Source organism: Geotrypetes seraphini, chromosome 7 (assembly GCF_902459505.1).
Source record: "Geotrypetes seraphini chromosome 7, aGeoSer1.1, whole genome shotgun sequence".
Classification (NCBI taxonomy): Eukaryota; Metazoa; Chordata; class Amphibia; order Gymnophiona; family Dermophiidae; genus Geotrypetes; species Geotrypetes seraphini.
Window position 1 is genome coordinate 165,921,187 of NC_047090.1, and position 27,988 is coordinate 165,949,174.

Consider the following 27,988-nt stretch of genomic DNA (forward strand, 5'->3'; position numbering starts at 1 on the left):
TTATTTAAAATATGATAAAACGCTTACAAAAAAAAAATAAATTTCTAAGCGATTTGCATTAATAAAAACAGTTAAGGCAAAAACACATAACTAGGCTGATACAAAACGATCACTTACTGGAGGTTAAGAAAGGAGGGTAGAACTACAACTATGATAGAGAAAGTAACATAAATGGATAAAAACATTAGGGAAGGCTAAGCAGCTGCCTTTACAAGATTTCACAAACTGAAAAATCATATACAAATCCCAATCAGTGCAAACCTGACTCCCTGCCCCGGAGAGCATCCAGGATTTAACCAGGGCCGACATGCCTGCCCAAGTTTCAAGCCATCGGCCGTCCGCATGCACTGCCGAAATTGATTTCATTGGAAAGGGAGTGATCCATGCCACAAGCGAGCATCGATGTTCTTCCTCTCTGTCCCACCCGAACACTCATGATATACTGGCATGTTTTATTTTATTTTTTAAGGGGCGAGTGTGGTCATTTTAAAATGGAAAATGTCAGCGATATTTGTTACTGTTGTTTTGGGTCATTTTGTATTCTGTACTTGCAAAAAGAAAAGTGGCGAAATTTAGGGGTCGTTTTACTAAGGCGGGCTAAATCGATTAGCGCACTTTAGTAAAAGGACTCTTTAATTTGTTGTTTCAGTGCATACGTTGCAAAATTTAGTAAAGCCCATGGACACAGAAAATGATGACCATGTGCATTCTAAAAATTGCAAAAGGGTAGCACAAGTTAAAAATGCAACAGAACAATATAAGTGGTAAAATGAAATGACTTATTTATTTATTTATTTATTTATTAGGATTTATTAACCACCTTTATGAAGAGATTCACCCAAGGCGGTACACGGCAGGTACAGTTCAACGTAAAACTTACAATTTTGTTAACAGCATTAACAGCAGTAAAATGGCCAAATATAGACATAAGTACAGAGTCTTATGAGGTAAACACGGAAATGGCGAATTGAATCATAATACATGATGTGGGATCAGAAATGCACACATTTAGAGGAGGCTGTTGTCAACATGAGCTACCGTTGGGTTATTTTACCACAAGTCTGTTTATTTTAGCACAGGGTCTTATTCCCCCTCCCCCCCCCTTTACAAAGCCATCTTAAGCTTTTTTATCGCTGGCCTCAGCGGTATTAGATCCGACGCTCATGGAATTCCTATGAACGTCGGAGCTAATACTGCCGCGGATGGTGATTTTTTTTTAAAAAAAAGCCTAATGCAGCTTCGTAAAAGGGGATGGGAGGCACCCCATCGCCCTCTTTTCCGTTCCCCCCCTCCTCCGCGGTCACCTTCCTATCCCCGTACCCGTTTAGCTCCCCGGCACAAGCAGCATCTCTAACTTGTTGCCAGAGTCAGCTCTCCCTCTCACATTGCTTTCCAGTCATGGGTCCCGGAAGTAATGTCGGAGGGGAGCGCCGAGGCTGGTGCGAGCAGCAAGGTAGGGTGGTGGGGTATTGAAGGCGTGTGTGCGTCGGGGGAGGAATGGGAAGGAGTGTGGAGGAGGAGAGGTGTCAGCGTCCCTATCGAGATGGCGCCCTGGTTGGCCTGCCCTCCCGTCACTACGCCACTGGGGGGAGGGGTATGCAGTGAGACTAAATAAAGTTTCAAGATTATTAAGATTTATTAACCTAACGGATGGGAGTACCTTGTAGGCGGCTTACAATACATAAAATAGTAGGATAGCTAGGTGTGAAGTAAACAAACAGTGAGGACTGGGGGTTGAACTCCAATTTAAATAGAAAAGTGTGAGGTCAGTACAAGAGGGACCATCAGTTGACTTCAGGGTTCCCTACTGACTTCAGAGCAGCTTAATAACCCAATTTGTGGTAAAATAACCTGACTTAACTGTAGTCCATGTTGATAACTTCCTCCTTAAACAGCAATATAGAACCATCATTTAGCAAAGGGGTGGGGTGGGGGGAGGAAAGGGAACGGGACTTGCTGCTTTTTTGTGGTTACACATATAAAGTGGTTTATACTGTATATACAGGTACTTATTTCGTACCTGGGGGCAGTGGAGGATTTAGTGACTTGGCAAGAATCACAAGGAGCAGAGCTGGGATTTGATCCCACAACCTCAGGGGGCTGAGGCAGCAGCTCTACCACTAGGCCTCTCCTCACCTCAAAGACATAATTACTGTTAGCAGAATAGAAATGTACCCTAATAGCACAGATAATACACTGATCCAATAAAAAAAACATATTGCCTGCCTGCCTGCAAAAAAAAAAAAAAAAATAACATAAAATTTAAGAACACAACTAGGGAAATCAGCCAATGGAGATTTAAGACCTGACCATAGTCAAAAAATGAGGGTGGGGATGGAGGGGGGCAAGGTTTAGTAAACCAAACCCTCGGCACAAACTAATGGGCCCTTTACCAAACAGGGGTAAACAGTGGCCTTTAGTGTGCTCTTACATTCCTGCACACCATTGGTGTAGCCAGACTGCCAATTTTGAGCAGGCCTGAGCCCAAGGTGGGTGGGCATCTCTCTGTCTCCCCCTCTCTTCCCACCCCCCAGCCTGTGTAGCAGCCTCTCTCTTTCCCTCCCTTTCCATCCTCAGCCCATGCAGTCTCTCTCTTTCCCTCCCTTCCCACCCCTCTAGCCCATGCAGCCTCTCTCCCTCCCTTCTCACCCCCCAAGTTCGTGCAGCCTCTCTTTACTACTACTAATTATTTCTATGGCGCTATCAGATGCATGCAGCGCTGTATGTTAAACACGCAAGAGACAGTCCCTCTCGAAAAAGCTTACAGTCTAATTATGATCGACACACTGGAAAAAAATGGTAAATAAATATGTGCAGTCATGTAGGGAAACACAAAGGGATGAAGAGATAGAGAGGTTAGGGGATTACAGAGGGAATAACACAGACAGATTTGGTGCTTTACAAGTCGGAAGGGTTAGGACTTAAACGCAGTTTCAAAAAAGTGGGCTTTTTAGCCTGGTTTTGATTACCGCCAGAGAAGGAGCCCGACGTACCAAGTCAGGCAGGTTGTTCCAGGCACACGGCGCAGCCAGGCAGAAGGGATGGAGTTGGGTTGGCAGTACGAGGAAAAGGGAACAGACGAGAGATTTGCCCAATGAGCAGAGTTCCCAGGGTGGAGTATAGGAAGAGAGGAGAGATGATGAGGAGTTGCAGAGTGAATACACTTGTAACTCAGTAAGAGGCGTTCAGACTGTTTGTGGAAGTGGACAGGGTGCCAATGAATCGACTTGAGAAGAGGGATGACACGAGGATAACGACACGTGTGGAAAATGAGGTGCGCGGCTGAATTCTGAACAGATCGAAGGGGAGAGAGATGGCTTAGAGGAAGACCTGCGTGGTTGATGCAAGTCGCAGTAATCCAGGCCAGAGCGTGACAAGAGCGTGGATGAGGGTCTTGGCAGCGTGCTCAGAAAAGAAAGTCTGGGTTTTAGCGACGTTGTATAGAAAAGAGCGACAAGTTTTTGGCAGTCAGTTGGATGTACGAAGAGAAGGTAAGAGATGAATCAAAGATGACACCGAGTTTGCATGCCGACAAGATGGAGGATGAGAGTGTTATCCACCACAATAGAGAACAGTTTCAGGTTTCAAGTTTATTAAGTATTTGATTAATCGCTTACTCAAATATCTAAGCGATGAACAAATCATTCAATTTACAGATAATACAGGGGTTATAAAAGACAGATGGACACTGAACAAAACATATTAAATTAACGACTAACAGAATAAACAGAAAAGGAAAACAAAAGGAAAGGCAGGGTAATGAAATACAATAATAATAATAATAGAAAGAAGGACGATTATGGTAAAAAACAATAGGAGGGAAATACAAGAAGTAGCCTTATGAAAATAAGCGAAAATAGGCTGGGACTCCTAAATATCATAAGCGTCTTTGAAAAGAAAGCTCTTAAGTTTACTTTTAAATTTATCTAAGTTCTTTTCTTCTCTGAGATAAATAGGGAGGGAGTTCCAAGTTTGAGGAGCTGTAACAGAGAAGATAGAGTGCCGCCGTGTATTGATAACTTTAAGTGAGGGCGTAACTAATAGATGTTGGTCAATAGATCTCAGTGATCTGATTGGGGTATAAGGGGTATATGATATGCATATCTAAACAGTTTACAATAAGGTTAATAGTATAAAAAGATAAAAACGACTCTATTAAAATTCAGGGGAATTCATAGACTGAGCTTAACTAACGTGAAACCAAGAGGAAAAGGAGAAAGGGGAGAGGCAGGTTTAGGAGGAAAGATAAGGAGTTCAGTCTTGGCCATGTTTAATTTTAGGTGGCGGTGAGACATCCGGGCAGGCTGAGACTCGGGCTTGGCTCTCTGTAGAAATTTCAGGCGTAGGGAGGTAAATTTGCGAGGCGTCAGCACAGAGATGGCACTGGAAGCTGTGGGAGTGCCAAAGGAGGAAGTGGAGATGGAGCGAAGAAGAGGTCCCAGAACGGAGCCCTGAGGTACACCGACTGATAGCGGAATGGCAGTGGAGGAGGATCCTCCAGGGCATATGCTAGAGAGTGCGACGGGAGAGAGAAAACCATGACATCACAGAGCCCTGAAATCCAAGCGAGGACAGCGTGTCGATGAGCAGGCGGAAATGTATAGTGTCAGAGACCGCGGATAGATCAAGGAGGATGAGGATGGAGTAGGCGAGCTTTACGAATGTAGAGATGATGCGGTATACAAACCTAAGGTTTAGATTAGTAGGCGCCTAAATTGGCAAAAACAGCTGTCAGTCGCGCTTAGGTGCTGTTTACAGAATCGCGGTTAACAGCGCCTCCCAGGATACTTAGGCGTCTGCAATGTAGGCCAGGGTTTTACTGGCCTACGTTGCGGATGCCTAAATTCTTTAGTGAATCGCGCCTTACAGCGCCTAAGCCCCACGCCGCCTCTCACCATGCCCATTTAGTCAATAAGGTGCCGTTAGGCGTCCTGCCGTAGATGCGATTTCAGTGCCTCTCGGCGCCTACTTTTATTTTTTTTAGTTGCACCGATGGTGTCGTCTACTTTTTTTTTTTTAAAAGAGTTTTTAATCGGTTTTAAACGACGCGGTCAGTTACCGCACTGATTAAAGCCAATTAAAACATTTCAGTTAGGCAGCGGTAGGGTGCTTGCCGCTCTGCCTAACTTACGGCGCTGTTTATAGAATACAGCCCTAAAGGCTCATGCAGTAATCCTGCACTAATCGCGTGGTAATGAATATGCGCTCTCAGACTTGTCCCCCCCCCAACCAAAAAATAAAAAAATTCCTTTTTAGTGTGCAGGAAGTGTGTGCCAATTTGGGACTTATTACAGGATGCTGGAGTGTGTCTCACCGTGAGCCCTGTTAAACTACGGCATGTGTGTGCCTGCAGTTACCGTAACTTTAGTGAAAGGACCCCAAAATTAATTACTCAAGAGTACAATGTTTAGGGGGCTGTATTCCCACAAGAAAAAAAACCTCTCTTCTCCAAAAGAAATTTAAGGTTTCTCTTAGGTCAGTTTCTCTAGATGGGTTAGTTTTGGGCTTATGACAGGAATGAACTGCACTCCTAAATTTAAGCTTATTAAGTTATTTCAGCCTTAGAGACATTTTACCTAGTGTTGCACAACTGGTCCATTTCAAGGACTTTGCCTAATTCACCCTGGCGCATCACCCACCAGACTGGGGCAGCTGTCTTTAAGCCCATGGAGTCCCTCTCTCATCAACACGTAGGAACATCCTTCACAGATTCATAAAACTGAAATGATACATCAGTGGAAACCAAAATATATATATTTTTTCACAAGCACACCCACAGCACTTTTCCCTTGTGACGATCACGACTAATTTCTGGGCGGGATTTCTCCCTCTCCTGTAACTGGATTCTGTGATGTTGTCCAGGCTGCATTTCCTGAAAGATAGCTGAGGCAGACCTATCAGTAATCTGGGGAGTTGGTCTCGGTGAGGTTACTGGGCATACCAATTCATGAAGAAATAAAGCAAAGGAAAGACAAACAAGTAGTACATTTGTGGTTATCTCCCCTTCAATTTTATATTCAAAGTTATCTGAAAAGCAAAATGTATGGTTTCACAATCTAGGGATGATATGGAATGCAACTGTACCTATACCACAGAAGACATAATGCATGTTTTGATATGTTCGGGGGAACAGAAATTTGGAATTCAGTCAGCCCCTGAACAACATACACTGAAAACTGAAGTATTTCTTTTTTTTACTCTGAAATAAATGCATTTCCTGGTGATAGACTAGAGCAGGGGTAGGGAACTCCGGTCCTCGAGAGCCGCATTCCAGTGGGGTGTTCCGGATTTCCCCAAATGAATATGCATTAAAAGAGATCTCATGCATATTCATTGGGGAAATACTGAAAACCCTACTGGAATACGGCTCTTGAGAACCGGAGTTCCCTACCCCTGGACTAGAGAATGGGTTTCATTGTGTGGCATAGGAGTTCTCTGCATTTTGAGGCATGGCGTAACGCAGAAAATGCAATAAAGCTTGCTAAAAATCTGATGCATAAGTCTAGAATGAAAAAGTACTGCTCTTAAATATTTCTTTTCACAAAGGCTTCCTGTTTGTTTTTATTATATTCTACTATCGAACTTACAAATTTAAGACTGGTTATTACAAAGTCGTCATACTCCCAGCATTGTGGCTGTTTGATTTTAGTTTAAAATGTTTTTTACTGTCTGGAGAACATGCCGTGTACTGATAAGGCACAAGACACTGGGAAAGAAAACAGTCAGTAATCCAATAGCCATGCACAATTTGGCTCACATTAAATCACACTGACATTTTTATATTTCTTTTTATAACAAAAGAGCAATAAAGAATATACCTCTTCTCACTCGCCGTCCAAACACGTAACCACGATGAACTGCCTGGGCGCAGAGAAGGAAAGTCACAAGCGAAAGCAAAACTGTTTCATGCAGGGTATATTTGTATTGATTTAACATCTAGCATGTGAATGTAGTCATTCTTATAGGCAAATTTTTTTTGCAGCATCTTTGTCTTCCAAATTGGGGTCACCTTTTTCCTTTTTTATTAAAAGCACAGGATTGTATTTTCTATGAATTCCTATGAGCATCGGAGCTGTTACCGCTGCTAAAAACCGCACTACGGTTTTGTAAAAGGGGGGGAGGTGGGGGGTGGTTGGTTAGAGAGCTTTCCTCAGAAAGGAGGTAAAATGATTTTTGCTCCTGGTAACTGCTCGCTTCCTCAGCAATCTCCAAAGCATATGCACGTAAAGATTTAAAAACCTGCCTAGCAAATTTGTTTACGGATGTGATGACATTCTCCCAGAATTTAAAACCTGTCTTACAACACTGGCTACAGTGATGTATTTCAGGTGTTGGTTTTTTTTATTTTTTTTAAATTTTTCAGTGCCCACTGTGAGACCCAAACTAGATGCCTCTCGATTTCTGTTGAATGTTTTAAACTGCAGCCCCCACAGGGACCTGTTTTCAGACAGTTAACTGATTTGGCTGAAATCTCTTCGTAGCCGGCCAGCTCTTAAATCTGCTCACAGTTTTGTTTTTTTTGTTTTTTTTCTGGCACTTTGTGGCAGTATTCAAGGGATTGCATATGAGTTAATTTTCATGAAAGCTAAGAAACAGGAAAGACATGTGTTAGAAACCGTCTGGGAAAAAATTAACGGAAGGCATTATGGTTATCTCTGAGTAAGGTGTAGAAGCCTGTATGGGGTAAATTGAAGGTTATTTTTCAACATTTGAAAAGATCGGTGGGGGGGGTGGTGATGGAATTTTTTAAGTGACTTGACAATTCAGAGGGATGTGTATACTGCTTCCTTGTGGCTACACATTCAAAGTGGTTTACTTATATACAGGTACTTATTTTGTACCCGGGGTAATGGAGGATTAGGTAACTTGATCCCACAACCTCTACCACTAGGCCTCTTCTCACCTCACAACCTTTAATTAATTTGCCTTTTTTAGCTGAATTATTACTTTCATTTCAAGTAGGCAAGTATTGTTTTATCCTTATTTGTTCATTTTCCTATATCAAATTGTAGTTCTTCCCCGATTTCCCTATGGATTATATATCTGACTATCCCAAAACTGTATGCCTCCCTCATTTATAAATTTTTTTTTTTTTTATTGCTCATCGCTTTGTAATTTTTGAAAAAAGCGATTTTATCGAATACGAAATAAACTTGAAACTTGACATGGTTTTGGATTAGAGATTTATATACCTTCCCAGATTCAAGTTTAACCCTTTCAGGAACAAGGGACATATTTGTCCCATAACTTTAAAATCCTATAAATTTTGATTGGGATAGTCTACAGTTCTAAATTTGATATGTACAGATTCCATATGATACTACCTTTATGTAAACAAACTGGTTCCGACATTCATTCATTAGCGTCGTTGCTAGATTGATGAGAAGATTCACTTGCCACACTGTCCATAAGCCAGAAGTGTGATTTTTTTAAATAAAAATAATGATATTTCACAAAAAAAATCAATTTTTTGGCATCTGCAAGCCCTTTTTACCATAAAAATGTCGTCAAAACCACAAAAATTGGCCTACGATCCTTATGGTCCTGAAAGGGTTAAGGTGAGTTACAAATTTACACAAATCATTTCCCTCCCCAAGTGGACTTAAAATCTAAGGGCCTTTTACTCTTAATAAGAGGTTAGCACACACTAACAGGCTACCACATACCTGCTTGCATGTGCTAATCCAAAGGTTATCTATTTTAAAAAAAATATTTTGGGAGGGGTGTGTTATGGGCAGAGAGTGGGCATTCCTGCATTATCCAGCTAATGTGTTCAGATTAGCAAGTGCTAACGGAATAACCAGAATTAACACAGCACCTCCTGAACAGGAGGCAATAAATAATCTTGTGTTACATTTTTGCAGATGCTGTGCACTAATTGGGAACATTACTGCACGTCCTGCAAAAAAAAATAAAAAAATAATAATAATAATTAAAAACCCTAATGAAATGCCACATTTTATCTGGGTTCAGTGCATCGGAAAGTCCCACAGTAAAATGCATTAAGCCCAAGTTTGTATCTGAGGCAGACTTCGCGACCTTAGAATTACAGGGTTCTAAGTGACAATTTTCAGTATTTTTAACTCCGATGACTTTCGGGTTCTATCTGACATTATCTTTATATTATCATCATGTAGTATTTGGAGAAACTCTGTTCTGGTGTTGACTTAATAAATAAATCCGCACATGTCATTGAACACCAAATTGCCCTACAAACCTCCACTTCAAATTCCTGAGAATGACTTTCGGGTACAGTTAGAACCCTGTGATTCTAAGGTCACGACTTGCCCAGAATCACAAGGAGAGTCTGACTTTCCCGGTTCTCAGTCTGCTGCTATTATCATTAATAGGTGCTTTTAAAATTGCCACCAGCAAATGAGGTTCTCATAAATATAGTACCTGTTTTTAATCAATATAGGTTCCTGGGGCAAATTGGCACATCTGTGTTTATCTTAGAAAATATCCTTAGCACCAGCAACAGATCAGTCCAGACTTGTGGGTTGCGTTCATCAATCTGCCCCTGAAGGGTATTTTGCAGCCATGGATCTCTCAGTATTTTCTGTCCCAGCAGATGGCGATGGTGTCCCATGCGCCATCTTGGCTACTTAGCCCTGTCAGCTCCTATTTTAGGATTTTCGATGAGCTACTGTTTCAAAATAAGCGTTTCTTCTTTACCAAAACATTCCTGCAGAAACTTACTTTGCTCTTGTGTTGAGCAGGTGCGCATTTATGTGGCAGCTCTAAAACGGAATCTGATTTGCTTTCATATTTGAAACATGCATGATTTTGGATGTTTAGATGCTTGACACAGTCTGTGTGATAGTCCGTACTAACATATGAAGGCAGATAAAGACCTGCATTGTCCATTCTGTTGCCTAATTAGGCGACCAGAGCCACACCTGCCGTTCCATGCAGGTTACTCTTCTTCTTGGGCAAATATTGGCGTTGGAAATAGGACAGTCGCACAATCATGAAAATGTGGTTTTATAAACAGTTCCTTTATCCTTCACCATGCTTCGGGTGTCTCATCCCTTCCTTCCATGGCCAACCGCTCGTGTTTTCTTGGCCACCTTGAGGACCATTGGTCTGACCCAGTAAGGCTCTTATGCTTTCATGTTATAATGTAGGTATAACATAAGTGACCGAGTGCTTTGACCGCCTGGGTGACATAGAGGGGCATTTTCACTAGTACGTCTTAGTCCAACTTTGGGCGTTTCCTGCAAGACATCCAAAATCAGATGCGGAGAAATGGCCATTTTCAAAACCGGCAAAGCTGCTAGATGTGCAAATTATTATTATTCTTTTTAAAAATCGCCTACTTAGATGTCTTGGCTGCCAGACGTCCAACCGTAGGTCGTTCAACTTTGTCATAGGAACTCTATGAGCGTCGGGAGCAGTGCAGAACATTCAGCGTGCCGGCCTGCGCGGTTTAAAAAAAAAAAAAAAAGGGGGGGGGGGAATTATGAGTCTATGTGCTATATTGCCTTTTTAAAAAATTATAGCCCCCACACTCTGAAACTCATTGCCTTTATTAATTTATGGGGAACTTTCCTGTCATGCTTCACAGCTGTAATTAAGTTTCAAGTTTCAAGTTTAATCATTATTTGATTGATCGCCTATCATAATTACTAAGCGATTTACATATACAGAAAAATACAGGATAAAACAATAACAATAATATAAATAAAAATATAAAAATCATTAAAATACTAGACAAATTACTACAGGAAACACTAGGATAGAGGGGAAAGAAATACAATTTATAATAGGAAAGGAGAGAACTTTGAGGGTAAATTACAAAAGGAAGGGGAAAAACAAAATAAATTTGTAAATAAAATCTTCAAATGACTGGTATGAATGGTAGTAATAAAGAGCAATTAGCATTTCAATTAAGTATTGAAAGCGTCTTTAAAAAGAAAGCTCTTAAGTTGGCTTTTGAATTTTTCAAGATTTTTCTCTACCCTTAAATATAGTGGGAGAGAAATCCATGTTTGTGGTGCAGTAACGGTGAAGATATATTGTCTTCGGGTATTTATGAATTTAAGAATAGGAATAACCAATAACAGCTGTTCATTAGATCGTAAAGTTTTTTGAGAAGAGTATGGAATTAAGTCTTTATAAATAAATGATGGAGTTTTATATAGCAACGATTTAAAGGTGAGTAAAGCTAATTTATACAGTATTCGGTGTGCAACTGGGAGCCAATGAGCCTTTTAAGACTTGGCTATTTCAACAGGCATATCCCGGCTGAGAATCGGGCACCTTTGGTTTGAGCCACTCAGCAGTTTCATTACTGACTTATTTGTTGCGTTTATGTGTGCCGTGTAACATTTTTACCGTGGTTTTGTCTGTGTGAATAGTTGCTTTCCTATTGAAATTTGTATTTCCGTTCCTTACGGATCTTGTTTTAGAATTGCATAAGAACATAAGGTAGCTTTGCTGGGTCAGACCAATGGTCCATCAAGCCCAGTATCCCATTCTCACGGTGGCCAATCCAGGTCACTAGTACCTGGCCAAAACCCAAGGAGTAGTAACATTCCAGCATCTCAGAGTAAGCAAGATTCCGGAACCCCAAATACTAGCAACATTCCATGCAGAATCCCCAATGAGTAGCAAGATTCTAGAATCCCAGAGAGTAGCAACATTCCATGCTACCGATCTAGGGCAAGCAGTGGCTTCCCCCGTGTCTTTCTCAATAACAGACTATGGACTTTTCCTCCAGGAACTTGTCCAAACCTTTCTTAAAACCAGCACACTGCTTTGAAAGCTACCCCCCCTCCAAACACCTTTTTACAAAACCGTAGTGTGGTTTTTAGTGCCGGCTGCGGCGGTCACACCTCTGACACTCATAGAATTCCTATGAGCGTTGGAGCTGTTACTGCCATGGCCGACGCTAAAAACCACGCTATAGTTTTGTAAAAAGGTAGGGGGGTGGGGGGGAAGTGGTATATCAAGCCTGCAATAAATAAATAAAACTCATCTAAGTCTATCTCAGATTCCTTCACTGACTACTAATCATTTCTATAGCATTATTAGACATACATAGGCCCTCTTTTACTAAGGTGCTGTAGTGAGTCCTGGTGCAGCAAATGCGATGCAGCCCATGGGAATTGAACTGGGTGTTACATTTGCTGCGTGGAATTCACTAGTACTGTTGCTTTATAAAAGGGTACCTTTTTTTTTTTTTGTCCCTGCTGGCCTCACAATCTCCGCTGGGGTCAATGGAAAGTCGAATGACTTTGCCCAGGGTCACAAGGAGGAGTGGTCGGACTTGAACCCAGTTCCCCAGGGTCTCCGTCTGCCCCACTAACAGTTAGTCTATTCCTCTACTCTGTGAAGTTTGATAGCTGTAAATTCTTAATTAGCACCAGATCAGTTGCGGCCTCTCAATTCTGACACCAGGCTATGGTTTTGGGTTAGAAAATACTTGTAGCAGATTAATAAAAAAACAACAACCCAATAACCAAGAAAAAAATACTCTCTAGAAGTCAGGCAAACAGCATTCAAGTCCTGTAACGCTTTCCCGTTTTATGAGACGTCTTTTTTTTTTTTTTTTGTTCTCTTTTGCATTACGTGATAGCGCAGAAACATGTTAAACTTAGCAAAGTAAAATACGTTTCCGCCGTGGTGCTCTTGATAGTGGAAAAAAAAAAAAAAAATTCTCTTGGCTGGTTCTACTTCCTTGTTTCAAAGCATTTGCTTCCTACCTGTTTTTGATTGCATGCCCAGAAATAGTAGTTTTGTCAAAAGAGGGGATTATGCCAGCTAGCAGTTCTCTGTGCCAGACCGGCTGCTGGATTGCAGAACTCTGACGTTCTTGGTGGGGCTGGGCAGTTTCAGGGATCCTGCCGTACGGTGGAACCTGAAAAATTGGAAGGGGGCAGCTGAAGTGAACTTTTCATGTACTGCTGGCAGACTGGACAGGCTGCACGAGCAGTTTGGAAATGTCAAAAAGTATATTTTAAATGTTCAGGGGTTTTTTTTCCCTAGAAGATCTTAATTTGTGAGTGTTTGAGGGCTGGTATTGGATGCTCAAAGCCGTTTTTTTGTTTTGTATTTTTTTTAATAACAGTAAATTTACCCATGTTAAGAAAAGACGTTTTTTCTTGATCATGACAGGAATAGCTATCCAAATGGTCACACGTAATTGGAAGAGCCACGACAGACTTAAATACATTTTTTGGTGGGCAAATGTGTGTACCACATATAAATATGAGAGAATGAATGCGGAATGTTTGGGGTTTAGTAATTTCATTTAATAAAGTGTGGAGCCCATTGACTACATTTGCAATAATGGTCATGTATCTCTCCTTTTCTTGGATTTCTTTACACGTCCAGGGTGGGTGGGTGGGGGAGGGAAATGTATTTTGAAGATTAAAATTACTTACTATAATATTGTAATCACATATTATATCTTATTGTATTAATAATTGGGAGGAGGGTGGGAGAAAATGATTGTTATATGTATTACTTGTGTAATTAATAGTGCGTTATATGCAGTATTTTATGTTCAATTATTTGTATTGCACTGTCAAAGTTTGAAAATCAATAAAGATTTAAAAAAAAAAAAGTAAATTTACCCTTATTATTTACCTGTCCTGCAAAATGAATGCAATGCTATATGATGTGGCCTGCTGTACCGTCGTCATCCATCTTTCATTTTTTGAGAACAGGTTGATAATGGCTTCGATGTTATTCCCTCTGCATGCCGGGAGATATCATTTTTGCTTTTCTTGGGATAACTCCATGCATGCAGTCTTGATGTTTAATGTGCTATACAGTGCTGCACTATCCAAAATCAAAGCAGTTTACAGTAGAACGTGTGTGTGTTTTACAGGGAAGGATGCAGGAATATAAAAGCAGAAATGACTGGGAGTGTTTCTGATGATTTGCAGCCATGTGGCAATCCCAGGGCTCGGTGGCAGTGATTTTTAACACAGCCCTTTGGATTTCCCGCATTTAACACGCTTGACGTACGTTTGTATAGGGTTACCAGACGTCCGGGAAAACCTGTACGTGTCTTCATTTTAGAGGACTGTAGGCGCCCAGAGGGATTTCCAGAACCTGGCAGTTTTTGTCCAGGTTTTGGAAGTCCCTGAGCTCGGAGGCCCTGTCTGGAAGCCCTCTGTGCATGTGCGGACGTCGACGCGATGACGTCATATAATAATAATAATATGTGCGTGACATCATCATGTTGACTTCCGTGCATGTGCAGAGGCCCTCCAGATCTCGGGAAAGGAGACAGTAGGTTCGGCTGGGGGTGGAGCTGAAGGCGGAACAGTGGCGAGGCCAGGTAGCTTTTTTTTTTTTTTAAAGATGAAATCTGGCAACCCTACATTTGTATGCTCTGCTTTTATTTTATGCAAACATATCTTAGACAGATTCAATAAGGGATAGCAGCACAGGGTTAGAACTGTGCCATGCGGGGCATAGGCTTCACCTCCTTTAAAAGTTGCTGTTTCCTTCCCTCCTGTTTTTGTCCTGGATGGGTGTGTGCTCTGGTGTTTTCTCTCCTTGTCTGTCACTGTTGGGCGAGTCTTGTCTTGATTGGTTCTGCTGCGGCCCGCCCACATCGCTGGGAGTTTCTTTTGCCCCTCCCCTGGACTAGTTTAGCCCTGGGCCGTTGCTTCTGTGTCTGTTCGCTGCATCGCTTCCGCCGTGTGAATTACCCTGTGTCTTGTAGGGGATTTGGTCTCATTTCAGCTTCTTGTTCAGTTCCTGCTTCTGTGCCAAATTCTTGCTGTAGGTTTTAGGCTGATTGCTGCTCCTGTGCTTTTATGACTGCGCCAGACTTTTGTGTGGGTTCCTGCTTTGCCTTGGCTTTTCATGCTCCTGCATACATTGTTTCATGAAGATCCTCATTTTGCGCACTTGCGTGTTTTTTAATTTGTCCTTAGCTTTAAGACTATTGCTCTAAAAACTGGCCTTATTAACCGGCGTGGTTCTGCATCCCCTTTTTGTTTTCCCAAAGGGACCCCTTCTTAGTGGCCTCCCACGTCACGGCCGGGGCCCCTGACATTCATCATGGCTGTTCTGAAAAGCTTAACGGGCTGGCCGTGTCCCAAGGACTGAGTTGAGAAGCTTTGCTCCAAAGGCTAGATTTACGAGCATGACTTAACATGTTAACGCACGTCAGTATAAGGGATGGGCTCAGTTAGTATCAGGGCTTGCACTGAATATTTGTCTTCGATTCAATTGAGCCCTAAATACATTATTTGCATTTGGCCGAATTGTGATTAACATTCAAATAATCTGGGGCTCTACTGTGCTAAATCCTACTGAAATAAACTCTTGATCTCTGATTTCACATTTCATCGCTTCTTTTGTTATTTCTTATGTTAAAGCTCAGTGTCCATTTCGGTATTTGTGTTTGGCCGGAGAGTGAAATATGCGATTTGGTACAGCTCTAGTTAGTATTTAGACCCCCGTTAACAATAATGGGGCTTGTATTTTATAATATGCATTAAATCACACTCACATTAATTTTATTTAATATTTATTAGGATTTATTTACTGCCTTTTTGAAGGAATTCACTGAGGCCGTGTACAGCAAGAATAAGTCAAAGACAAGCAATAGACAATCACAGCAGCAAAATACTCACAATTTAAATGTGCATTAACACATTAGTAAATCTTCAAAATGCCTTGTTTAGTGGCAGGTCTTTGTATATTTGAGGTCTAGCAACCGCAGCAATCATATACCTTACTGTCTTAGACTCTAGGGATCCTGTCTGTTATCATACAGAATACTGGGATCCAGTTCGAAGAACAGGTACCAGAATACGTTAGCATGGAGGTTATCGGAGACCTGCAGTCTCCTGTGTTTCTGTGAGGTCTTAAGCTTAAACCCCTTTGAATTGTAGATTTGCAATATATAACTTTTTTTTTTTTTTTTAATTAAATTGGCCCAACCTCTGTGAAGAGGCATGCACAAAGTACGGTGTGTGCATTTAATGCTTGCAGTGTGCATGCTGGTATCACCCTCGCTTTTCTATAGGAGAATAACCAGGAGATGACTCATCTCTGATATACATAAAGCCTAGCCTGGAATATCTGTAGGGCCTTGATCGCTTTTCACTGACTTACCGCAGAGAGACACGATGATGGAATGTGGCCTTTCTTTCGGGACCAATATGGATACTAGATTTTGTTCAACTACAGAACAGAAAGAACAATTTTCCACACGTTCTTTCAGGTGCTGTTCCATGGGCTAGAAGCCACTTCTTTAATTAATGACATACGCTTGACCACTTAATGATCAAGTTTCCCCGACCATCACAAGTATCTGTCCAGTTTACAATACTAGCGATGGAACACCTCTCTTCCAGAAACAGACGGAGACAGTTCCACAGGTCATTTGCATTTTTAACTGGGGACTTCTTAAACAGGAATACACAGGCTTGTTGCAGTTTTCCGTGTCTTGCCACGTCTGGCCAGGTTGCAAATTCTTTCTTTACATACATACGGATTTAGCCAGACAAAAAGGGGTTTCTGTCTGAGTGTTTCTGGAAGAGCATTTTCAAAATGAACAGACTGCTCGGCACTAACCTCCGAAATTTGCGTGGCGAATTCAGTCTGCAGAAGCATAAATTAATGTATGCTAATAGCTGGTTTTAAGAAAAAGATTGGACAATGTCCTGGAGGAAAAGTCCATAGTCTGTTATTGAGACAGACATGGGGGAAAGCCATTGCTTGCCCTGGATTGGTAGCATGGAATGTTGCTACTGTTTGGGGATTCTGCATGGATTGTTGCGATTCTTTGGAGTTCCGGAATCTTGTTCACTCTTTGAGATTCTGGAATGTTGCTACTCTTTGGGTTTTGGCCAGGTAGATTCAGGGGCAATGTTAGGAAATTCTACTTTACGGAGAGGGTGGTGGATGCCTGGAATGCGCTCCCGGGAGAGGTGGTGGAGAGTAAAACTGTGACTGAGTTCAAAGAAGCGTGGGATGAACACAGAAGATTTAGAATCAGAAAATAATATTAAAGATTGAACTAGGCCAGTTACTGGGCAGACTTGTACGGTCTGCGTCTATGTATGGCCATTTGGAGGAGGATGGGCAGGGGAGGGCTTCAATGGCTGGGAGGGTGTAGATGGGCTGGAGTAAGTCTTAACAGAGATTTCGGCAGTTGGAACCCAAGCACAGTACCGGGTAAAGCTTTGGATTCTCGCCCAGAAATAGCTAAGAAGAAAAAAAAAAAAAAAAAAAAAATTTTAAATTGAATCAGGTTGGGCAGACTGGATGGACCATTCGGGTCTTTATCTGCCGTCATCTACTATGTTACTATGTTATGTTAGGTATTAATGACCTGGATTGGCCACCGTGAGAATGGGCGACTGGGCTTGATGGACCTTTGGTCTGACTCTGTAAGGCTATTCTTATGTTCTTATCTTCCCATAGATTTAACAGAGACAATACAGGTAACGCCAGTGCACTTAAGAGACAACTCACAAGGCACCAACACTTAGGTGCCATATTTGCACAGTAAGTGAACCTGTTCTGTAAGACATGAATGGGTTCTTTTTGAATGCTAGAATAAACCTAAATGTAGCATTTATGCGCAAAGCTTACTGTATTCTGCAAGTATCCCATATAAATGTCAGCCCCGCTTGGGACACACCCGTGCTCCTCCCCTGTGATTGCTCCTTAATAATTACACAGTGTGGAGGGCATTATTGGGACAATATTCAGACCACAGAGGCGGCTTGGCCACCTCTTGCGGTCGGCAGAGAACCTGGGAATTCGATGCCGGGGCCTTATCCGGCTGCTGGCATTGAATTTCCGGCCTGTGTTAAGCTGTAGTAGACATTGCTGGCCAAGCCGAAATTCATTGGCTAACTGGCTAAGTCATAGTGGCCAAAAAATAAGACTTGCTATTTAGGCTGCTAGACATAGCCAGTCAGCCTACTACTACTGGACTATTGTAACATCATATACCTGGGAGCCTATAAAAACACCATCAAACGTTTAAGAATAGTTCAAAATGCTGCCGTCCGCCTCATCTTCGGCCTCAAAAAATATGACCACGTTAGCCCCTATTACACTAACTCCACTGGCTGCCGGTGGAGGCAAGAATCATCTTTAAATTCGCTTGCATCTGCTTCAAAACCTTAGCAGGCTCTTCACCAATCTACCTATCTGAGCACCTTGAAATTGCAGGCCCCTCTCGTACACGAAACACCTACCTGTTTTCCTTTCCTTCCCTGAAGGGCTGCCTCTACAAGAAATTCCTCAACAGATCCCTAGCATTCCAAGCGGGCAAATGGAACAAATGCCTCACAACCCTCATCTCCAATTCCCCCCCCTATCAAATGTTCAGGAAGTCAATCAAAACCTACCTTTTTGACAAATTCCTCTAACTTCTCCCCCCTCCTTCCCTGCCTCCTCCTCTAACCTCGACTTACCTCCAGACTCATCACCGCCGTATGTAACACTGCTATAAGTAACACCGCTGTATGTACCTTACAGCAAATGTAACAACTCTGCAAATGTAACCTAGCTGTAAAATAACTTCACCGTAAATGTATCGTCAAAAATGTAAACGTAGCATCGCCGAAAATGTAATTTCGCTGTAAATGTACAGTCTCTTCATCTGTTAACCACATAGAACTTCCATGGTAATGCAGTATACAAGAATAAAGTTGTTATTATTATTATTACTATGAATTAATTCTATAGTGCTACCGGACACACGCAGCGCTGTACAGAGTCACAAAGAAGACAGTCCCTGCTTGGAAGAGCTTACAATGTAAACAGACAAACAGGATGTCATGGATTGGATACAGTTAAGGGGAATGGTTAATCTGCCTGCTGTGCTGGAGGAGTACAGGACAATCAAACCATTGTGACATCACTGAGAAGGTCGGCTCTTATTGGTAGAATGAGGCATTATGACATCACAGTCTTAGCTCTGCTTCCCAAAGACTGACACTCTTCACACTACTACTATTAATTATTTCTATAGCGCTACCAGGCGTACACAGCACTGTACAGAGTCACAAAGAAGGCAGTCCCTGCTCGAAAGAGTTTACAATCTAAACAGAGTGACCAGCCTAGCCATTGACTGGGATATTCAGCAAGAGATAGAAGGCTATTTCCCACTGAATATCAGCGGTTAGCCGACTTAGTGCTATGTAGCCAGCCGGAAGCTGTTCCCAGCCAGCTAAATAGCACTGAATATCAGGTGGCCTATAAATGGCGCTGAGATTTCAGTACTAGAACCTGGCATAAATGCCAGCATCCAACTCCAGGCATTTTTGGCATAGAAATGAGGCTCCTTTTACAAAGCATCAGTAGTGAGTCCCCTGCGGCAGATGCACCAGGGGATTGCTACTGTGGCTTTATAAGAGGAGCCCTTAGACGTTTATGCAAGATAAATGTTAAAATGTTAGTTTTTGCACTCACAAACACGAACAGCCTTTCTTAAAATGACCAACTTCAGGATCCGGTGTCTTCATCCACCATAAAAATAATTTAAGTGACCCTAAAGCTTATGCATTTTTGGGATTTTTGTGTGCTATTGTTTACGCATGCAAATGAGCCCTTGGAAAAATAGCATGCTAAACATTGAGCTGCCTTTTTAATTTTTTTAATTGCAAAATTTCAGATATTAAGCAAATTTCATACATAGTTCTCGCCCTATTGGTCAATGAGTTGCTTTGCCTGATTTTGCATCCCAGCATCTCTTTAACTTTTACTTTCAACAAAATTTTATGGGCTGAAAGCTATGGGTTCCTTTTACGAAGCTGGGTTAGTGGCTTTATCGCACGCTGAGCCCCGCGCTAGCCGAGAAACTACCGCCTGCTCAAGAGGAGGCGGTAGCGGCTAGCGCGGCCGTCACATTAGCGCTTGCTATTACGCGCGTTAAACCGCTAACGCGGTTTCGTAAAAGCAGCCCTATGCATCTGTTTGAGAAGGAGCAAAACCTTGAAATAATGACATTGCGAGTTAGAATCTGGGCTTAGCATCAAGATCAAATATGCATATATTGTATTGCATCTACTGTGTTTCTATGTGTTAACATGAGACTTCCTTGCACATTATGCCCAGATGTAAGACGTTTTTGAATATTTGTTTTTCAGATTGTGTGCTAATGTTTTCATTAGCACTCATTACCTCATTACTCATTGAAAAAGTTAACACAAGAGAGGCAGGAAAGGAATGGAAAACAAAGATGAACACCCTTGTATCACTCTATGGCAGGGATCTCAAAGTCCCTCCTTGAGGGCCGCAATCCAGTCGGGTTTTCAGGATTTCCCCAATGAATATGCATTAAAAGCAGTGCATGCACATTGATCTCATGCCTATTCATTGGGGAAATCCTGAAAACCCGACTGGATTGTGGCCCTCAAGGAGGGACTTTGAGACCCCTGCTCTATGGTATGGCCACAACTTGAATACTGTGTGCAATTCTGGTCACCGTATCTCAAAAAAGATATACACTCCTCCCTCTGTATTCGCGGTTTCGATTATTCACGGTTTTGATTATTCACGGTTTTTAGCTTGCTGGCTCCTCCCCCAAATGACATCAGCTTGCATAGAGAAATCGCTGATTCCAAGCGTTTACAGAGAAAATCGCTGATTCCCGGCACTTTCTTCACCGTGTTTTGCCTCTCCTTCAGGAACAGACCAGGTCTCCCACCATGTTATTCGCGGTTTCACCATATTCACAATGGTTTTTAATAGAAAACAGCGAATAACAGATGAAAAAGTTATTCGCGGTTTTTCTGTATTTGCGGTTCTGTTAATCCCCTATCACAGCGAATACGGAGGGAGAAGTGTAGCGGAATTAGAAAAGGTACAGAGAAGGGCGACGAAAATAATACAAGGTTTGGGGTGACTTCCTTATGATGAGAGGCTAAAGCGGCTAGGGCTGTTCAGCTTGGAGAAGAGACGGCTCAGGGGTGATATGATAGAGGTCTATAAAATACTGAGTAGAGTGGAAAGGGTAGATGAGAATCACTTGTTCACTCTTTCCAAAAATGCTAGGGCTAGGGGGCATGCGATGAAGCTACTAAGTAGTAGATTTAAAACAAACTGGAGAAAATATTTCTTCACACCACGTGTAATTAAACTGAAATTTATTGCCGGAGAATGTGGTGAAATCAGCTTAGCGGGATTTTAAAAAAGGCTTGGATAATTTCCTAAAAGAGAAGTTCATAGGCCATTATTGAGATGGCTTGGGGAAATCCACTGCTTATTCCTAGGATAAGCAGCATAAAATCTGTTTTACTACTTGGGATCTAGCTAGGTACTTGGGACCTGTTGGAAACAGGATACTGGGCTTGATGGACCTTCAGTCTGTCCCAGTATGGCAGCTCTTATGTTCTTATGTGAGCCAAGTATAGGACAATCAAGCCATTGTGACATCACTGTTGAGGCTGGCTTTTAGGCATTGGTGGAATGAGGCATTATGACATCACAATAGCAGCTCTGGAATGTTGCTACTCTTTGGGTTTCTGCCAGGTACTTGGGACCTGGGTTGGCCTCTCTTGGAAACAGGATACTGGGCTGGATGGACCTTCTGTCTGTCCCAGTAAGGCAATTCTTATGTTCTTATTAAGTCAGCACTGTAAATAGTGCTGAAATCGGTAGGCGCTGTTGAAAATGGCACCTACCGCATGTTAATCAAAGTTAGACGCTGTTTATAGACTGGTGCATCGCGGCACCTAACTCAACTTAACCACTGGTAGGCATCATCATATTAGGCTCTGGTATGCCATGGTTTTCCTGGCCTAATTTACAAGATCCTAACACAGACGCCTACCGATGCCTAAGTCATGCCACACCCAAACTCCGCCCCCTGCCACGCCCACTATTCAGGCAGGCGTGGGTAGGCGCTTGTAGGCAGCATGCTGATTTTTGCACAGAACGTAGTTTAATCGTTTTTTTAAATTGGATTTTAATGGCGTTTAAATGATCACACCATTTGAGCCAATTAATTTTTAAGTCGCATGTAGAAATTGGCTAGGCACCATTTACAGAATCAGCGCCTTGCTGGTTAACGCTTTCACGTTTCGCCCATGAAACACCCCCTCCAAAAACCATTTTTATAAAATAGATAATGTGTGAGTTAATGGGTGCTAATGGCAAAATACTGCAAAATGCTTTGTTGCATTTTGCAGTTGCATGCATGCATGCATGCATGAAGCGTGTGTTAAGATTTAACACCCTGTGGTAAAAGGAGCCTCTAAAATGGGAAATGTTGCATTATATTTCAAATAAGATACACTTATTTCTCATTTTAGTGTGCAAAGTAGAGAATGACCTACGGTGACAAAATTCATCACCGTTCCTGTCCCCGCGGATAACCGCGGGAAATAATCCCATGTCATTTTCTAGTGTCTATTTCAACCTCGGTCCTTCTACACCAGCATTCTTCAAAACAAAGTTTGCGGGTCAGTGGTTGTGCCCAATTATACTCTGATTATTTCCTCTTTCCTAAAAGAATGACATGAAGATGGTTTCCCGCAGGGACGGGAACGGTGATGAATTTTGTCACCGTGTCATTCTCTAGTGCAAAGCCTTCTTTGCAAAGTTGTAGGCCAAGTAGTAAACTGTCTGCTTTATTTTTAGCTTACGTAGTGGCACATAGTTAGGGGGGTGCAGGGTGTGTTCTTCCTAAGGGCGCAGCGCCCCTTGCCTTCCCCCCGTTCCTTTTTTACTTCTCCAGTGTGAGGTTGCCTAGGAAGTGACCGTCAAAGGGCGATCTGACACCGACGTGGGCATGCTCACGCTGGAGGAGTTAAAAAGGTGCAGGGAAGAGAGCAGGGGAGGGGCCGCTCACCTTTCCTACGCCACTGAACCTACCCAAAGCAGAGTCTTTTAAAGCGAAACCTAATAGAAAAAAAGGAGGCGGGGTTTAATTTGGAATAGAGACAAAGAACACCCTCCCCCCATAAAAATCTAATAGAAAAGTTTTAAGCATATCGCACTCTGATTCCCCAAGCAGCTGGAGAGAGGGCTTTATCACTGAAAAATTGGCATTTCCACAGATGTGCACACTAAAAGTTTTTGAAAATTGCATTAAGCAATTGGGTAAAACATCAATAGGATTCCTGACATACCAGCGTTGAACCTTCCTGTGCAATTCTATGTTAGAACAGTCACTATTCCGATAGTGGCATAGAGGATTTTTTTTTTTTTTTTAAATCAACGTTGATTGTTATTTTTCTTGGGTCTTCTCTTCAAACAAATGCCATGTTTACACGCGGCAACACCTGTTTATGCAAAGGCTAGAAGCGGTCTGTTGGCGAAAATAGGGAAATAAAAGAAAGGCTTAGGCGGCTGTTGGTCATCAGGTTTAATCATAGCGATATTTGTTGTCGTACAGCCTGATGTTGCTCACATTTGGAGGTAGGTTTACAGTATTTATCTTGAAGCGCTGTCTTCAGCTCCAGAAAACGAAGGTTGTAAAAAAAAAAAAAAAAAAAAAAGGCTTCTTTTGTGAGTTTAATTACAGGGCTGCTTGAACTGTTAAGTCCCCAGCAATTTGAAATCTTGGCTCGACTCAAAAGGCCGAAGAGAGATTATTTCCCTGCGTGAAACAAAATTGGGAAGCCTCTGGTGGAAACTTCTGCCCGAAAGTGAAACACGGCACTGACAGATTGCTCAGGTTCACTCTTGCAGCAAGTTAGAGCCTGGTTTAGCCCAACCGTTTTCATCATTCCCTGTTATTGGATAATTTGAGACTTTGCCCCCCCCCCCCCACCATCTCTGTGAAGTGCAACGGATACATGGAAATATTTCTCTGTGCTTTCCTTTAGTGCATCCAGATTTAGAAGGGCACATGCTTAAAGACAGTTCCAGGTTCAACCTCATTTATACATAGGCAGGTCTCGGCTTCGCTGGCTGAGAAATGAATTATAGGATGGACAAATTGGAGCCGGTACATTTGGTGGGGTGGGGAGGAGAGGATCCAAACTGTATCCTTTGAGGGATGCAACCAGATCTGGGCAACCAAGTTATGTATAAATTAAACTTGTTAAATGCATCTGATGAATATGCAAAGCGGGTACCCTATAGCCCTGGCAAGATTTTTCAAAAACCCTGGAAACCAGAGGTGACAGGAGGGAGTCGGTTTTGGAAAAAGGCTCTAAGCAGGAAACTTAATAGTGTATGCTGCTTTGGGTGACCATTAAATAATCTCTTCCTCTGGATATACAGCTGGGCTCTGAAAGTCAAAATCTTCCAGGCATTCAGATTTGCAAATGTGTTCTTTTTCAAGACTCCAATCTCGTTTTTTTTCTTTTTTTAAGTATAACGTGCTTCCTCCTTAAAACAGTGTTTCTCAACCTCTCTTGGAAGCACACCTAGCAAGTTGGTGTTTTTTTCCCCCAGGATTATCTAATCTAATCTAAATCTTGGATTTATATACCGTGTCATCTCCCCACAAGGAGCTTGACTCAGTTCACATAAAAATTGATAATCAAAGTGAAGGTATTTGTAGATGCTTTCTTTTTGTGCTCAATAGTTTATTGGTTTAATTACCCCAGTTAAAATTGATGGATATTTTATGATTTTTATTATCCACATTTTGATGTTTTCTTGAGGATTGTATGTATATTCGTTTTAATATAGGTGTATTTTATTATGTACATATTTTTACTTTGTCTTTTTTTAAAATATTGTGTATGTACATTATGTAAACCGTTTAGTTTTAACGGTATATAAACTTTTTCAATAAATAAAATAACTTATTAATGAAGACCCTCATCCAGCATCCTAGAGAGAAGATAACTAAATTTCCTTAGAACAATTTTCTAAGAACTGTTAAAATAACAGTGTTTTCATAGATTTACAGAAAATCTGGAAGGAGAGAAGAGTTCTAACACAAAAGGGAATCCCATTCAAAATTATTGTAAAAGTATATGAGAAAGATTGAGTAATATTACCAATAGATTTTATTCCTTTTAAAGATGGAAAGGACAGCTTAAATTTCTGAAAGTTTCTTGACTCAGAAGATCTCTTATTATTCAAAGATGGAGGAATTAAAGATGTAAATTTTATTCTAATGAATATGCATGAGACGGGGTTACATACAATGGATCCCTAACATATGCAAATGGATCTCATGCATATTCATTGTGGCAATCCTGAAAACTCAACTGGCCAGATGTGCCTCCGGGAGAGAGATGAGGCGCCTTACCTTAAGATAACCTGAAGTTTTTCTGCATCTTTTTGACAGTGACTCATATGAAGGAGTCACAACTTTCCGGTCTTCAAGGCCATGGAAATATTAAACTAGGCCATTTGCATTTTAAAGCTAGGCAGTGTCTTAGCTCCATGGAAGGTTGTAAGGTTTGCAAAAACTTCATTAGCAATTAGTGCAGTAGAGGGCAAAATTTAAAACTCTTTGTCTGGTCTTCAAGTTCCTTAAGGGTGGTCCCATGGAGTATTCCTAACCACGCTCTCTCCAAAGGGCATCACATGATGTAATACCGGTTCATAGACAGTAACGCGGAAGACAAAGGCGCGCGCCGACAACTGAGCGCAAGACGGAGGCGCGCGCCAAAGAAAAAGACTGTTTTTAGGGGCTGCGATGGGGGGTATTGTTGGGGAACCCCCCCACTTTACTTAATACAGATCGCGGCGGCGTTGTGGGAGGTTTGGGGGGTTGTAACCCCCACATTTTAGTGAAAACGTAACTTTTTCCCTAAAAACAGGGAAAAAGTTAAGTTTTCAGTAAAATGTGGGGGGTTACGGTGAACCTCCCAAACTCCCCACAACGCCCCCACAATGCGGCGCGATCTGTATAAAGTAAAGTGGGGGGGGGTTCCCCCCCACACCCCTCGTCATAGCCCCTAAAAACAGTCTTTTTCTTCGGCGCGCGCCTCCGCGCTGCGCTCAGTTGTCTGCTCGCGCCTTTGTCCTGGCGCGCTTTTGACCTGACACCTGTAATACCCGCCAGTGAGCCTTCTCCAGAGTAGCCTTCCCATATTTTGGAATGCACTCCCTGAAAGGCTTCGCTTAGCACAAGACTATCTCTTCTTTAGGATGTAAGTGAAAATGCTCTTCACCCAGGCCTTTAATGGAAGAAGGAACTAACTGGTGAATTCTCAAGTGTGTACGTAAGGTAACACCAGAGAATCCTGGCAATCAAAAACATTCTTATATAAAGAAAAAAAAAAATCTGCTCTCCAAAAGTGTTTATAGTACACAAAACTAGATCATGGATAAACATTTCATAAACAACTTTTTTAACTGCTTTCATGCAATGTGCAAAGCAATATAAGCTCCTCACAACAATGCACACAAAATGGAGGCGGTTATAGGGGAAAACACCTTCCAGGGATTCAAGACAAAGTTGGATAAGTTCCTGCTGAACCAGAACGTAAGCAGGTAAGGCTAGACTCAGGGCACTGGTCTTTGACCTAAGGGCTGCCGCAGGAGCGGACTGCTGGGCACGATGTTAAAAGAAGAAATTATGCTCAAATAATTGGAACCCGTGTCACCACATAGCAGATCTATGAACTTGAATTCATCATCGGACCACCCCTGAAAGGTCACTTGGACACACAAAGTCAGAGGCGTGAAGAAAGTACAAGAGATTTATTACGGTATACCGGACTCTAGTGCAGTTAAGAGTCTGCCTACTAGAGTGTCAGAAACAGGAAATACACGGACTTTTATGCCCTTTTCGCAAACTAATATATGCAAAAACTACAATTTTCATTTGTTACTTCTATAACTTTTCTACAATTATTATTGGTCCTAAGCTCACACTAGCAGGTCACTTATCTAACTCTTACAGTTCTAAATGTTAAATGTACAGAAGGGCAGGGTACATCATGGCTCAAACTCTTATCTATTTAGCTTACAATGTGGTAAGGCAGGGACATACATTTTAGGCAGATGAAGTCAATAGATTGTACACTTTCTTCAGCTATGTAGGCCAGAGCAATATTTTAAACAACAGTTAACCATTTCATGACCCTACACCCCTATAGGAGAATTAACAAAAATTAACTTCCGAGTGGATACAGGATGAAAACTTCAAAAGTTAAATGGTCAAATCACCCAAATACAGTCATATAAATAACATATCCCAAGTGTAAGTTTCCCATAATTCAAAGCATGGTTTCGCCTGATCCCTGGGCTTTTTCAGGAAAAAAACCCAAAAAACTGCAAGGCAAAAAAAATTCACAGTACAACCCTGCCCTCCCCCCAATCCAATAATATCACTTTGTAAATTACCTACATGTATTTAAAAAGTTGTTTGTGAAATATAGAGCAAGGATCCAGTTTTATGTATTACGAACACCGTATGTTTTGAAAACCAGATTTTTTTCATTATATAAAATGTTTTGATTGCCTGGATTCTCTGGTGTTATTTTGTGAAGTTTTCCTTGCTGATTTTCCTTGTTTTAATTTTTTTTCATGAATGCAGAAAGCCTAGATTCAGTTTGAGTTCCTGGCGTCTGCTGTTTGGCACAGCCTGGTGTGAGGATAATGCTGAGGTAGTGATCACCATCACAGGCGTAGAAATGCCAGAGTTGCAAGCATCGTTGCCAAACTCGGGACATTCATTCACCAGGTTCTGTAGAGAGACTCAGTCCGTGATACCTGACCAAGGCCTGCTGCCAGAGAGCTTTCAAATACTGGGGGAGTGGGGGTGCAATTGCAAATAAAAAGCTTCTGGCACTATAGCCTCACTTGAGATTCCAGATTCAGTGGGGGAAGTTAAGAAATAACCTGCCAGCAAAAAAAATAGCAGGACTTGTGCAGAAATGTCAAGTTACCCGTTTTCATGCTGGAGACTTCTTGGCCAATCCTGGTTTTGAACTTAAATTCCAAAGCAGTGTGAGGATTGTGGAGCTTGATCCTGCCAATTGAAATCAGCGCTGTAAGTCCCATAATGCACCAGGATGGAGTGGTCAAAAATTAAGTTCTGACCCCAAATCTCCAGCTTTGAACTAGGTAGCTTAGCAGCCAGGTGTATGCCAGCAGCTAGATGATTAAGAATGCAAGTAGAAGATGGCCCGAACCG

At 41.9% G+C, this 27,988-nt stretch overlaps 1 protein-coding gene across 1 annotated transcript in view; it reads left to right on the forward strand.

Moving 5' to 3' along the window:
- Nucleotides 1-27,988, forward strand: part of BCL11B (BAF chromatin remodeling complex subunit BCL11B) — a 306,049-nt gene that overhangs the window by 70,896 nt on the left and 207,165 nt on the right. The window contains 1 exon segment of the mRNA XM_033952386.1: nucleotides 807-857. Coding sequence (XP_033808277.1) covers nucleotides 807-857 — 51 coding nt within the window.